Source organism: Cimex lectularius, unplaced genomic scaffold (assembly GCF_000648675.2).
Source record: "Cimex lectularius strain Harlan isolate CLEC.00 unplaced genomic scaffold, Clec_2.1 scaffold289, whole genome shotgun sequence".
In the NCBI taxonomy this organism is placed as follows: Eukaryota; Metazoa; Arthropoda; class Insecta; order Hemiptera; family Cimicidae; genus Cimex; species Cimex lectularius.
Genome location: NW_019392889.1, coordinates 156,242 through 170,825, shown reverse-complemented (window position 1 = coordinate 170,825; position 14,584 = coordinate 156,242). Strand labels below are relative to the sequence as shown.

General features: G+C 34.4%; 1 protein-coding gene across 1 annotated transcript; it reads right to left on the bottom strand.

Moving 5' to 3' along the window:
• Nucleotides 1-3,477: 3,477 nt before the first annotated feature.
• Nucleotides 3,478-14,459, bottom strand: LOC106666439 (chromatin assembly factor 1 subunit A-like). Its single transcript, XM_014393640.2, has 14 exons — nt 14,162-14,459; nt 11,407-12,182; nt 9,811-9,903; nt 9,638-9,744; nt 9,310-9,562; nt 9,028-9,232; nt 8,785-8,960; nt 8,510-8,707; nt 8,315-8,453; nt 5,607-5,747; nt 5,337-5,517; nt 5,190-5,270; nt 5,011-5,108; nt 3,478-3,810 (listed from the first exon to the last, which is right to left on the bottom strand). The coding sequence occupies exons 1-14, from the start codon at nt 14,208-14,210 to the stop codon at nt 3,584-3,586; spliced, it is 2,724 nt and encodes a 907-aa protein (XP_014249126.1). The 5' UTR covers nt 14,211-14,459; the 3' UTR covers nt 3,478-3,583.
• Between the last annotated feature and the right edge of the window lie 125 nt (nt 14,460-14,584).

The window sequence follows — 14,584 nt, the reverse complement described above, 5'->3', positions numbered from 1 at the left end:
TATTATATTATTTTATTGTAGCAAACAAATAAAATGTCAATCAATCAAGGCATGTCAGCAACAGCTCTAACACTGGTATGAGCTTATTATTTACAACAGCTCTTACCCTAAATGATGCTCGCAAATATGGGTTTCCACAACATCCATCCAGTGTCTTCCTGCACTTCCAAGATCCTGGAGATCGACTCTATTTGACTTGTTCCTGGCTGGGTTCCAGAAGGAGTATGGCTGCTTGATTGCTCTGACTAAGTCCTCAGCTTGACTGCCTTCCCGAGTTGAAAGGCTTTTGCTTTCCAAATCATTTCCTTTTATAATGATTTCCCAATGAGAGTAGGGGTAGAAAGGAAAAGCAAGAACTGTTGGCCAAATAGAATCTGGGGAAATTCCATTGTGCAGAATCCTAGTCTGGCGAAGATGTATATCGCCCACCTGGCACTGACATAACCCAAATTTATAACTGCGTCTGCCTTCCCATACATAACTTTTTTATTATTTAGTAGACATACTATCCAACTATGGTGTTTCTTCGATCTTCAGGCTTGTGGGAAATGTCTCTGCTCCCTTCTGGGTGGGGGGAATGTCTCCTCAGATTTACGTCCTTAGTTGTAATATTTGTTTGACATTCCTTAAAACTATTTGTCTGCTTATTTTAGCAACTATTCCAAACTTATTCTAAGACAGGACCTGCTTGCAAAATAAATAATATATATAATAAAAGGAGAGATAAAAGTATGGTACTGCAATGGAGTATGCAATTCCTTCACTGGAAGTCCAGCTTTCTAATGAAACACTAACAAAAAAAATAAGGAAAATTTGTGTATAATGTACACACACAAAAAAAAAACAGTATAGTGGGAAAAAGGTCAAATTATGCCGAATTAAAATTCCATGAGCTATGCTGGGATTTGAGCCAAGAACCGCTGGCGTTACAAATACGAAAATTGGACGCCCTAACAACTTAGTAACTGGAGTATCCTAATTGGGTTACTACTCAAAACAAATATAAATCTTCTTAAGGGAGACAATAAGCTAAGATTAAGGAAATAATAAATTAACAAACTTCTTTAAAAAAAGAAAAACTTACAAAACCACCTTAGCTCTGCCAAATTTAAAGGATTCCATGGTGGAAACTATTGTAATTTTTTCCTTCACAATGTTTCAAATAATGTAATAATAAAATTAAATAACATGCAAAATTTAATTATAACTCAATACAAATGTGATCTCTTTTACCTTGAAAGCAGGAACTGCTAGAGACAGCTGATGGTTTCACCTCAGAAAGTTGAACTGGAGCCTATTGGTGGTTTAGTTTGATTACTCTGGTAATTTAACTTATGGTAAAAATAGTCTTTATGCAAACTATTTGAATTAAACAAGATCATAACACCAGTAATTATATTTAAAATAAAATTATATTAATTTAGGCATTATGCACCTTAAAAACCATGTGGCCAAAATAGAAGATAGATATCTTCAATCCTATGAACCTGTATTTATACGGTTGATCTTTATATAAATTTTTAAGGGGGAGGATCTTAACTCATTTGTAACAAGTTGCATAAATCATACTGTAAGAAGCATATTTGCCAAAAAAATATAATGTGCACATAAATCCTTACCAGACTGCTGACATAATCCACACCTTTCATATTAGAGAGGAACTTGCAATATCAGAGAAAATTTACTAAAACGACAAAATAGCACTAATCCAAGAAACTGTATGTAATATTTGAAAAGGAAGAAATTGCAGAATACATTAAAGCAGCAAGAAACTGAGATTCAAAGGTCACTGGAGAATCAACAAACATCTGAAAAAATACTGGTATGTATGAACAAGGAAAATATAGATTTTAAGAAGAAACTGAAAAAACCCTGACATATGTAGAAACGGACTTTGCAGCAAGTTAACAGGAAGCAACCCTGTTTCAGAAATGGAAAGAGATCAAGTGTAAGGTTAAAGGGTTCGAGTTACTCCCTAGCAAAACCCCATGGTTCCAATTATATTCCAAGCTGAAGTTTATGGATCCTAACTCAGTGCATGAGAGTTGACAAAGAAGAAAGTAAAATGTGATCAGATTTACATATTTTCAGACATGTAATTTAAAGTAACCCAGTGTTGGTTCATACCTAGTCTGGGCTCGCCTAAATACCCTAGGAGAAAGATAAGGTTACTTGAGGTGGGTTATGGAACATGAAGGTATGTATGGAAACGAACAGGTTGACCTAGCAAAGATCTCACTCTCATGGTACTGAAATCATAACTAGGCTCACTCAAGTTGGGAAAACACTAGACAAAAGCACCTGTGGCAAGCTAGAGATTCACAAATTTCTCCTGAAGGAAACTGAAAGGACTTCTCTCTCTCTCTCTCTCTCTCTCTCTCTCTCTCTCTCTCTCTATTTCACCCACTGGCCTCTTAATTACCATCTAAAGAAGATGGGCAAAGTAGTCATACTGACTCTTTCAAGGAAAACGAGACATCAGTACGTGAATGTGAATGTAAGACGCTACCCTGCTTACAGAACAACCACTTCAGTAAAGCAAGTCACACACCATGACACATAGAGAAAAGGGCTTAGTTTTGTGGGAAAAACATAATTTCCACGGTATGATCTTAACATAGAAATTCCACAGTAGAATTATAAGGGTCAAAGTGTAGAAAAGGTCAGAATTCTTTCTTGACCCCTGCTGTAAAACCCCACTGAGCTCATTATTCTTCTGACCTGATGAGCTACAATCTATCGTTGACATAGTTATTTATAGCTCCCTCAGCTGTGGTGATCTTTAAAACGTTTTTTTACCTTTTAAGTTAAGTTTCAAAGCCCTGGTGAGGTATATATATTGACAAAAGCTCAACAAGGAGCTAAGTGTTTTTCTTTTATCCTGACCATATACCTGATCATTTTTTAACATAACAAAAACTGATAAATAATTATAATGGAGTTAATTTATTTTTATAAAGTTTATATGTAATTACTCTTAAATGTGGTTTTATTTAGGAAGGAAAATATTAATAAGTAAAGTAAACCTATCATACAAGAGGACTTAACATCCAACCTTCCGTTTGGGTGTCATGGACGATGGGTCAGACTTTTCAATTGTTTTTCCAAATTAACCTAAAAAAAAATTCCAAAGGATAGGATTTGAACAAAGAAAAAGTGTAGTATAAGTTGGACATGTTAACCACTCGGCCACCACGGTTCCATTGGAAAAGTTAATAAATGGGAACATTAAAACTACTAGTTTATACTTTAGAAATGCTTTATTTATTCTAAATATTCTGTATCAATCTATTATATAATTACAGGAAAACAATATTAATAAATAAGAACATAAAACCACTAGGTTTACACTATTAAAAATGTTTTATTTGTTTCAAATATACCATATCAAACTATTATTTAATTTATATTTATTTACAAATTATTCTTGGGGCAGTAAATGTTACTATGTACACACATCTTCATGATAGGTTCTGCTTGACTTGAAATTCATAAATGCCAAAACCGTTAGCCTTCAAATTTCAAAATTAAGTTTCTCTAATACTAATGGACAAAAGTTTGTGAGTCTTGGCACTTATGAAGACTACTCTTCCTTGTCTGACGTTTCGGCAATTGCAATTGGTTGTGATGCCTTAGAAGAGAGACCTTTTTCCTGAGAAACCTTGAAAAACGGATGAACTGGGCGTGGGGTGTCCACATGGACTGGGGGCTTACCAATGAAATCCGGAGTTCGTGTTATAGTCACAAATGGAATCTTTTTCTTGATGACGGGAGTAGCCGGGTCAATTTTTTCATGTCCTTTAAGAGTATCTAAAGAAAGAATTTATAATTACATAAATCGTACTCTAAACTTTAATATTACGTTTTTCAATTAATTACTATTTATGAAAAGTATTGCTTGAGATAAAAAAGTCAGTGTCACGAGCGAAGTCACGATAGCTCAAGTGGTAGAGTAACGGTGTATTTAGCCAAAGGTCGTGGGTTCGAATCCCGCTCATGACACTGACTTTTTTATCTCAACCAATACCTTTCATAAATATTAATTAATTGAAAAATGTTAATTGGTCAATCGGACCACGAACTGTAATGAATGTAATAATTAAACTGAAGTATATCTTCATGAAAATTCTCCGTGGCCATTTCATCTGTTACCGAGAATCAAGTAGATTACATATTTGAAAAATGGCAAAAAGGAGGGAAATTCAAAAGGTGAGGTTGAGATGGGAAGTTAAGTGTTCGAGTGGTTCGAAATCACGATAGCTCAAGTGGTAGGGCACCGGCGTATTTAGCCAAAGGTCTTGGGTTCGAATCCCACTCGTGACACTGACTTTTTTATCTCAACCAAAACCTTTCATAAATATTAATTAATTGAAAAATGTTAATTGGTCAATCAGACCACGAACTGTAATGTATTTAATATTACATTTATATTCAAATAAATTTGCCTCACAGTTTTCATAAGTAACTTATCAATTAAATCGTAAAAATGAAATACGATTCTACTAAGGAAGGGAAAATTGTTAATGTTGTCATTTAATAATGTTAAAAATTCAACAAAATGTAAAGAATTAATTAAGGTTTTTAGTTGAGATGAAAAAAGCTAATGGCATGAGAGGGATTCGAACCCACGACCTTCGGCTAGATACGCCGCTGCTCTACCACCTGAGCTATCGTGACCTTGATCCACTCGGACATCAACTCCCCATCTCAACCCCACCTTTTGAGTTTTCCCTCCTTTGGGAGAGTGCCATTAGCTTTTTTTCATCTCAACTAAAAACCTTAATTAATTGTAAAGTATTAATTGGTCAAGCGGACCACGAAATTAGGAAAAAAATGTAAAGAAACAATTTCTGTAAATGTAGTCATCTATGTGGGATAAATTCTTATTTTAATAATCTGATTAATAATGTTACTATTATTATTGTAGTTAATCTATGTAAAACAGTATTTAAGCTATTGTTTATTATCAGTTGTATTTATGTAATACAATAATAATAATAATAATAATACCTTCTGGGTCTTTTATAGTTGTTAATGCAGCTCGTTTTCTCACACGTGGTGTTTTTGATGATGACGGGTTGTTTTTCAGATATGAAAAAATACTCTTCCTGTTAAAAAAATGTATCGCGTTATATTCATAACAGAAACAATACATAGATTAATAACAAATAACAATAAATGCAATGTACCCTGCTGGGGGAGTCTGATTTTCAGGAACTATATCAACGCTCTGCAATCCATATTTGGCTTGCAGCTCCGTATTGACTACCCTGTAATAAAAGAAAAAATTTTATTGATTAAAAATTATGAAACAACAAAAAACAAGTTATACTTACCAACATGGACTTTTATTGAAATCGCGACTCTTGGAAGCTATTTCCCGTACTTTGCGAGTCAGTGCATTTTTTGAAACATAAACTGTCGGGAGGTCTTTTTCAATTTTCGATGTGAATTCAAGTAACAACTTCGATAAAGGCAAATTGTTCCCATGTACAAATTTTACTAACAAATCCAACACTGTAAATGATTAACAATGTAAACAAAAATTAAATTCATAAAAGGATGTACTGTTCATTTGTTATATTTACTGTATTAAATTAATATACCTTCTTGAGGGAATTTTTTAGTTTTACTCGTTGACTGAGGAGAAGAGGGAATCTCTACACCTTCCGACACGGAAACATCAATGGAACCCTTTTCTTCATCCCAAACAGCTCGGTGGTTTAGAAGTGATGTATAAAGACTTCCTGAAAATTTTACCAACTAGAGCTAGATTATTTTAATTTTACCACAACTGAAACATGAATTATTATAATTTATTGTTCAAAACCTCCTCACACCCATATTAGCAAGACACCCCAAACATTATTTGGTCTGATTTTTTACTCAAACTCAAATCAGCATGACAAAAAAAAATCCACAGTTACGATTTTTGCATGCAAAGATTTTTAACTGTTAGACAAACCATCAGAAGGCTGGCCTACTCGGTTCATGTATAATTAAATAATCTTTTTATGTAGGTACTCTAAGGAGACTATGGTGGCCAAGTAGTTACAGCAGGCTTCCCAAACTTTCTAGCCAACAGACCCCTTTCACAGCTACATGGAAAACAAAGCCCTGAAGATGATCTCAATAAAGATCGAAACGTTGGCATGATACAGAAAATGTTTTTCTAAAACCTACATCACACCGTATCTCACAATCTCCGTATAATCATTAAGAGTGAGTTTAGTAATCACACTGATCCTTCGGCCAGTCATTGTTTTTTCACCACCTGTGAGCAGGTCAATGCAATTAGATCATAGAATATCGTTAGTTGTAACAAAATCGTCCAACAAACTCATCAATTTGGCTACCTGGTATGGAGAAACTGCTTGCTTCCTCAGAGATCCTGGCTTCAGCCACCGATCCATATTAGAGTAAATAACTGATCATCGAGAATGGCACAAATAGGTAGTCTCGCAAGAGAAATTTGAGCTTGAATCACATTTTCAAAAAACATTGGAAAAATCCAGGGTGTTCAAGAAGCAGCATTTCCCGGTAATGAAGGACCCTAAAGGTGGTCATTCACGATCGCTCCAAGCAGTCCAAACGGAGCAACGCCATTCCAAAAACCACGTCAATGGCAAAACTGAACTGGCGTGCCCGGCTGTGCCGAATATTCGACTGGTCCAAACTCCATCGGGCCACTCCAAATATCTACGGCGCAACGACGGCATGGCGCGTTCGTGAATGGGAAAACCTGGCGTGGAGGGTGGGATTTTGGCGCGCTGGCCTGGTCGTGAATGGGAAACCCTCGTTTTTTTGGCGCAGTCTCCGTCTTTCTGTCACTGAGCAAACATCTCCGTCGTACATTCTCAAAAAGTAGTCAAAAACGTTTATTCTTTATTGGTAATGACATCCAATCGAGATTTTATTGTTGAGGTGATTGAATTGAATGAAAGTTTACCATGTTTATGAAAATGGTGGACAATGATTATATTACCACGACAGAAATAAAAGAAATTCGATCCTCAACCAGATGGTCGACATTTTCAAAACAAAGGATACAAATGCAATGAGAGATGCGGTATTGATAACCCCTAACAATGGTCAAAAATCGTAGTTGAGAACTTAAGTTCTTTGTAGTTCATCCCTGTAGGAGAAATCGTAATGTGGTTGCCAACCTTTCATGTAGTGATGATTTCTCTCATGACTGTCTTTTGTTTTCTAATCAGGGGGTAATAAGCTGGAGTAAATATAAATAAGACGTTAATCTTTTTTTTGTAAGGTTTTGGTTGAAATGAAAAAATAGTGTCACGAGGGGATTCGAATCCACGACATTCGGCTAAATACCCCGCTGCGCTAACCACTTGAGCTATCCTTACTTCGATAGTTCGGTCCATTAGGGCACCAACTCCCCATCTCAACCTACAACCTTTCGAATTTTCTCTCTTTTGGCCATTTTTTGGTGTTGGAGAGGATCGAAGTCACGATAGCTCAAGTGGTAGGGCAGCGGCGTATTTAGCCGAAGGCCATGGATTCAGATCCCGCTCGTGGCACTAGCTTTTTCATTTCAACCAAAACCTTACAAAAAAGATTAAATAATTGAAAGAAGTAATTTGGTCAATAGAACACTAAATATAATGAATAAATAAGACGTTTCATCCATCCTTAAATAGTTCCTCCAATCAGCGGGTTCAAGGGAAAGTTCTTTCATCAAATTGATGTGGGTATTACGGCTTCTGTTCAGGAGCCAGTTCTTACACCATTTTCTCTTCGATTTTTTGCTTTTAATACGTAAATAAACAGAAGAGTAGCACAAGAGATCGTCATCCATTTTGAGAAGGTAATTCACTGGTTGACGTTTGGAGCGACTGGCTGTGGAGCGGTCATGAATGCCCCTCAAATTTCAGGCACTCCAAATGGACCTGTACGGCTTGGCGCGGTTTCATTTGGAGTGATTGTGAATGCCCCCTCAAATTTCTGGCACTCCAAATGGAGCTGTACAGCTTGGTACGGTTCCATTTGGAGTGATCGTGAATGGCCACCTTAATATCAACAAAGACTAGGAAACTGATCGACCAACCAGTCAAGTCCCATCCGTCTCACTTACCTCACCTATTTTGCTTATGTGAGCAAAACTAAACATAGAATAAATAAATTTTTTAAAAACTCATTTTTAGTACTTCTAGTTTAATTAGTTATTTTAATTTTATTTATTCATTCTACATTTATTTCTGTAATTATTAATTTTTCTCGAAGTTCGCCACAAACCACAGTTTGAGAAGCAATGAAAATAATAAAAAGAATAGTTGAAATTGATGAGACAGACCTTTGCTAACTTCAGTTGTTTCATTACTGATCCACACACATCCCAACAAGCGTGGTTTCAGTCTTTCAGTCTTTGTCTTCATCTCTTCGTCAAATTCTTTCTTGAGCACCTGCATCCTCAACTTTTGGTCTTCTGGCGTCTGAAAGAAATTTGTTACTTCTGGTCTATTTTACATTTAATTTTATAATGTCTTACAAAGATTTCCTCATCAGCTGCTTCCTCATCACTGAGATAACCATGCGGAACGAAGATGTTGTCAAGAACATAGCCATTTTCACCAACATTTTCATCATCACTTGGTTCTTTGTCTGAATCGGCATCTTCGTTCCCAATATCTTCTCCTTCGCCCTCATCTTCCCATTCAGAATCAGAATCAACTTCATAATCCATATTCTAACATATTTCATAAAAATTGTTTAATAAATGTAAAAGATGTAAAAGTTTATTTACATAGACTAACAAAGATATACCTTATCCTTATTCAAAGGATTCCTAGGTTTGATAACTGTACTCTTTTTTCGCCATGTACCCCAATAAGGAGGACGCCTGTTGTCATGAAACTGGAAAAGCTTTGCCTTATGCATTTTAAATTTATTCTTTCCAGAATGATCCTCGACTACTGCTTCATTTTCAATAACATCTGACTCTGCATGGCAAAAATAACTGTATATTTAACCGATATTAAATATTTAACATAAATAAATAAAATTCACCTATAATAATAACATCATGTTGTTCATCTGATAAATGCCATGTAGGCTGAGTTGTTGAAGGCACATATCCATTTTTCAATTTACTAAGGTATAATTGACTCTTATCTGCCATTTTATCATATGCAATAATTTCATCCAACTTTCGTTTGGTATTCGGTGATAAGGGAGCTCGCCTTTCACCTGCCAACCTCATGTCTGGCTTAATCTGTTAATAAAATTCTAATTGCAGGAAATATAAAATTTATATATTTACAACAAAAAAAGGTTGAAAAATTGACAAACCGAAAATGGCATGAATTTTGACGATGGTTCTACCTCTTCTGATTTTTCTACCTGTTCATTATCACATTTACTTTTCTTGGGAATGAAAAAGCTAGAAAATGCGAGTTGAGCTTGAGCTTTTTTCTGTTCTTCTACCAACTTGGCTTCTTTTTTCTTTCTCTTTTCTTCCTCCTTAGCTTCCTCTTTTCTTTTCTTTTCGTCCACTTTTTTCTTCTTTTCTTCGTCTTTCATCTTTCTGTCTTCCTCCTTCAATCTGCAAACCAACATTAAATTGTTTTCAAAACATTTTAACTTCAAATAATCGATTCGAACAATCTAAAAAGAATACCTTTGTTCTTCCTCTCGTTTTTTTAGTTTTTCCTCTTTCTTCCTCCTTTTTAAGTCTTCTTCTTCCATTTTCTTTCTCAGTTTTTCTTCCCTTTGTTTTGCTCTTTCCTAAAAATTAATAAAATATGGAATTTAAATAAATTTATGTTCTTTTTCTAAATTATTTAACTTCACCTCCTTTAATCTTTCTTTTTCTTTTTTCTTTTCTAATAAGAGCCTTTGCTTTGGGGAAATTATCTTTTCCTGATTCGAAAAGTTTGCCTTGTCCTTCAAATACACACAAATCACAATATTAAAAATTAATATCTAATAAAGCTGCCACCTTGTAAGAAAGTATAAAATTGTCTTTAAAAACTAAATTTGTTAATTGTTTATCCTATATCACTCTGGACTGTCTGTTTCTCCTCTCTTGATTAAGTACGTTTTGTCTTTCAACAACTTTAAATCATCCAGGATGATCAAACTACCAATGGATATTCACTGCTTTATGTAATATGTCACAATAAAAATGCATGTGTTGAAACTATGTTAGTAGCAGGAACTATTCTTCAAGGTAGAAATGTCTTGAAAAACAACTTTTACTGAATTTTGAAAGACTTTTGAATTATCAATTTCAATACGTAGGAACCAAATCATTTATTTCTTCATCTGGCACATAAATGGCTATGAAATTAACACAAATTGTAAAATATAACTGAGAGATAATCTCACAAAAAATTTGCCATCTTTGTTATATACCTGAACTAAAATGGTCTGATATAACATACCAACATTTTGCCCAATATTTTATTATGTTTGGACACTTTATTACTAACCTTCAGCATTGAAGAAAAATATATAGCTTAATGAATTTGCAAGTATATGTGCGCGAACAATATCATAAGACACTTAACTACTTAGGCATATTATTTTCAAGTTTTTATGATTCTTTCATGCATACTTTCATTCGGAAGCTTAATTCGAAGAGAACTTGGTCTAAATTGTTGAACTTGGGTCGTTTGTTACACTATGTGATAGTGGAGTGCAAATGGAGAGCAAGCTGTACTGATAATTTGGGAAAAATTCAATGCTTTAATCCATAATTTGATTGTTTCTGATCATTCTGCGCATGTTCAACAGACATATACCCATAACTGAAAATGGTCAAATGATGTTTGGAGAAAAGAGGTTTCTGGGTTTGAATTCTGACATAGTTTTTACAATTTTTTATTGAGAATAATATTTTTAAAAAGAAATGTAAAGTGGTCTGGCCCCTTATCCACTTTAGGTTACGGGTATTGAACGTTATGACTGGAATTACTTTACTTTTTTTTTTGCACACTAAAATATTTAAATAATACTCAATCAGATTAAGATACTTCTAGTTACTTCTACTCAAATTGTTTCTCTTCATAGCAATGAATAAGGCAGGAACTGTCAAGCTCAGATTTGTGATTTTCAAAAGTAAAGTGCTTTGGTAAAATGGCGCAAAATAAAATCACTAATTCCACATTTAATTTCCATTTTAAGCTCAAGAGATTTTTGATAACTTCTTGGAGTCATTGATTCTTGCAGTTTAAGAAAGTTAAATTCAAATGATTATAATTAATAGTTTACAGATAGTTTAAAAAATATTTTACAGTAATAATTGTATACAATTAACAACAATACCAAAAATGTGTAATAAACTGTTTGATTGACATATCAAATAATATGTAGCATAATGAATGTATTTATTGTCAGAATAGTCAAGGGTTTTTAAATGTTAAAAAAATTAAAATATTAACTTACCGATTCAGAAATTGGTGATGTACCAGAATCACTCATTTCAAAGGTCTCGTTACCAGTTACATTAAAGCTTTCGTTGTTTACATCTACAAGTGTCGAATCGTTTAAAGCATCGTTATTTTCGTTCAATTCAACACAGCCAAGTTTTTCTCCTTCAATTCCTGCATTATCTGTTTCTTTTTCGTTGCTGTCTTCTACTTTACAGTTTTCACTATCCTGTGTTCTGTTTATGTTATTCGCTTGTTGAGAATGTTCACCGTTGCTGTCTACATCATCACTTTTCTCGTGTAATGAAAGGTGCAATTGAAAACTGTTTCCTTCTGATGTAGATTTTTCATGACTATCTCCATTTTCTTTGTTATTTTCTTCGTGATCATTGCTATCATCGATGTATATCGCATCTAATTCGGTTTTAACAGGATGTTCACCATTACTGCTGTCTACATCATCACTTTTCTCTTGTTCAAATGAAAGGCGCAACTGAAAACCGTTTCCTTCCGATGTAGATTTTTCATGACTATCTCCATTTTCTTTGTTATTTTCTTCGTGATCATTGCTATCATCAATGTATATCACACCTAATTCAGTTTTATCAGCATGTTCACCATTTGGATTTTTATTTTCAGAATCAGACTTCACGTCATGATTCTTAACAACATTCTCGTCTGTCACTCTGTCATTGTCTTTGCAGACAATTTTCAAAGCCTTCCCATCTTCAGATAACGGCTCACTGAGCTTCCTCTTATTTCTTGGTGAGGTAAAGCAAAATGAGAGCTTGGCTAAAATTGAGAAAAACCATTAATTAATAAAGCCTTTGTACCTTTCCAACATAGATAATTCTACTTGCTCAACATATTATTCTTTTAACAATAGTGTCTGTACAATTTCTATATGTAATCTACAAAAATTTGGAAAAACTAAATCGGACTGTGGTTTATGGGCAAATTTGGGCTTACAGTAAAGAACACTCTTGACTTAACCTTACTTTGGCTGTATAAATTTCATAAAATATTGAAGCCTCTCTACAGAAAAAGACATCCATCAAGGCACTCTACAAAGATCAGTGCTCTCACTAATTTAATTTGTACATGTACGAACTTCCCTCTCCAGCATATAGCAGACTGCAGAGACGGTGCAGTTATATATGCCTCCAATCACAAAATCTGCACAGACAATGCAGTTATATATGCCTCCAATCACAAAATCTGCACAGACACTGCAGTTATATATGCCTCCAATCACAAAATCTGCACAGACGATGCAGTTATATATGCCTCCAATCACAAAATCTTAGAGACTCAAAAAGCAGTTCAGGATGCTTCAAAGGATATGTCAAACTATTGTGACAAAGGGATACTGGAGATAAACCCTTCAAAATGAAAATAAAAATCTTTACCCTGGGACCTACCATCCTTACAAGTTGAAAGAAATGACATCCCGTGGAATCTTCCAGTGCCTCTGTGAAGTACCTATCTGGACAGAAGGCTATACTGGAAGTACCATATAAATAAAAAGGTGACCAGAGGATATGTTCTTCTGGGTATGCTGTATTATGTTATAAACCACAAATTCAAAGTAAGAAATAGCGTAAATTAACCGCTTTTATTTTTGGACATGGGAGGTTAATGGGCTGACGTACAACTGAAACTCTCAACGTTTTTCCTTTTTTTTTCTAGTTTTTCACGTATTTTTTTTAACCTGCAGCCATTTTAGCATCTCAATCTGATTACTGACATTCTGCTTTTACTTGTGACTTCATCCACGCAGGACTCTGTTTTATTTTAATGTACCTTTCTAATGTGATGCAGAGTGCTAGAACAGCTTTCTAATATAATGTCTTGTTTCTCAAATTCTTCTTTTCTTCAGTTCACTTTTGTCTATACATGGTAAAAAATTGCCCATATGATCCCCTTAGGGATGGAATTTAAAAAAATCCTTTCTTAGCGGCTATCCATGTCATTATAGGAATGCACTGTCAAAATTTCAGTCCTTTAGATCCAGCGGTTTAGTCTGTGCATTATCTGTCAGTCAGTTATGGAACTTTTTATATATATATATATTAATAAAAGATAGGGATGGAATTTAAAAAAATCATTTCTTAGCGGCTATCCATGTCATTATAGGAATGCACTGTCGAAATTTCAGCCCTTTAGATCCAGCAGTTTGGTCTGTGCATTGTCTGTCAGTCAGTGTCGGAACTGTTTTATATATAGAGATTGTTGATATCCTAAAAGCCTGCAAGCCTCTCATTTTTATCTCAGGTTGTCAATAATCAAACAGAAACAAAAACATGAAAATATTTTCAGACAGATATTCGCATCTGACGACCACCAGAGCACTGGCTGATGGGAACTCCAAGCCATAAACCAAGTGCTGTGAAGTACAGACTTCTATTGGAGAGTCCAATCATCCCGTTTATTATTTAGTTTCGTTCAAACAGCATAATTTTTACAGTAAAAATTATATAAAAAATAAAACGACAGATTTGTATCTGCAACATCTGTAATACTTGGAAATATCACTGACAGCGGTAAGCCTGTAAACCTTTGCATGCAACAAGTGTATTTAAGTCTAAATTTTATAAAATTATGAAAACGGTTAAAAAATAATAAACTTATATTTCAAAATAAATGTTTTAAAAAAAAATCGCAATATAAATATACTATAATTGACTTTTGTGACATATATTTAGACTATTTCATAATATGTAAATTTAATAAAATAGAAGCTTTAATAAAATAAAACATTTTAACAAAACCTTGTTTTAATTTTTTCTTCGGCGGTTCGCTTGCATCTTCAACTTCCATGACTCACAATTCTAGTCAAAAAAAGAAAATTATCAATACGACTCGATTGAAAAAGTTGAGTGCAGACTGCACAAAAAGCACAATATCAACTTCAATGCGACGATGCAAAACTGGATTCATAAGCTTGAAAGCGTCTGTAATATTAATCTGGGCAACTCATAAACTTGGTACTCCAGGCCCGACATAAAGGGTTCCCCAAAGATCCAAGCTTTTGGTGAAGGTTGCATGATTTACCCGCGAACCCGCATTTTTATCTGTGCCTCTGCAATATAGATAAATGGAGTTTTGATAAACTAAAATTTTATAGATGTTTCCCTGTAAAATAAAACCTTTGCCGAAGCGTTACAAGACTTACTGAACAATTATTACAATAT

What these genes read in the sequence shown, in the direction of transcription:
- LOC106666439 (XM_014393640.2), bottom strand. Translation starts at nt 14,210, where the DNA reads ATGGAAGTTGAAGATGCAAGCGAACCGCCGAAGAAAAAATTAAAACAA. An exon ending in ACATGATGTTATTATTATAG is followed by an intron (nt 8,961 to 9,027) that starts GTGAATTTTATT and finishes TTTGCCATGCAG; the next exon opens with AGTCAGATGTTATTGAAAAT. An exon ending in TAAAAAATTCCCTCAAGAAG is followed by an intron (nt 5,518 to 5,606) that starts GTATATTAATTT and finishes AATCATTTACAG; the next exon opens with TGTTGGATTTGTTAGTAAAA.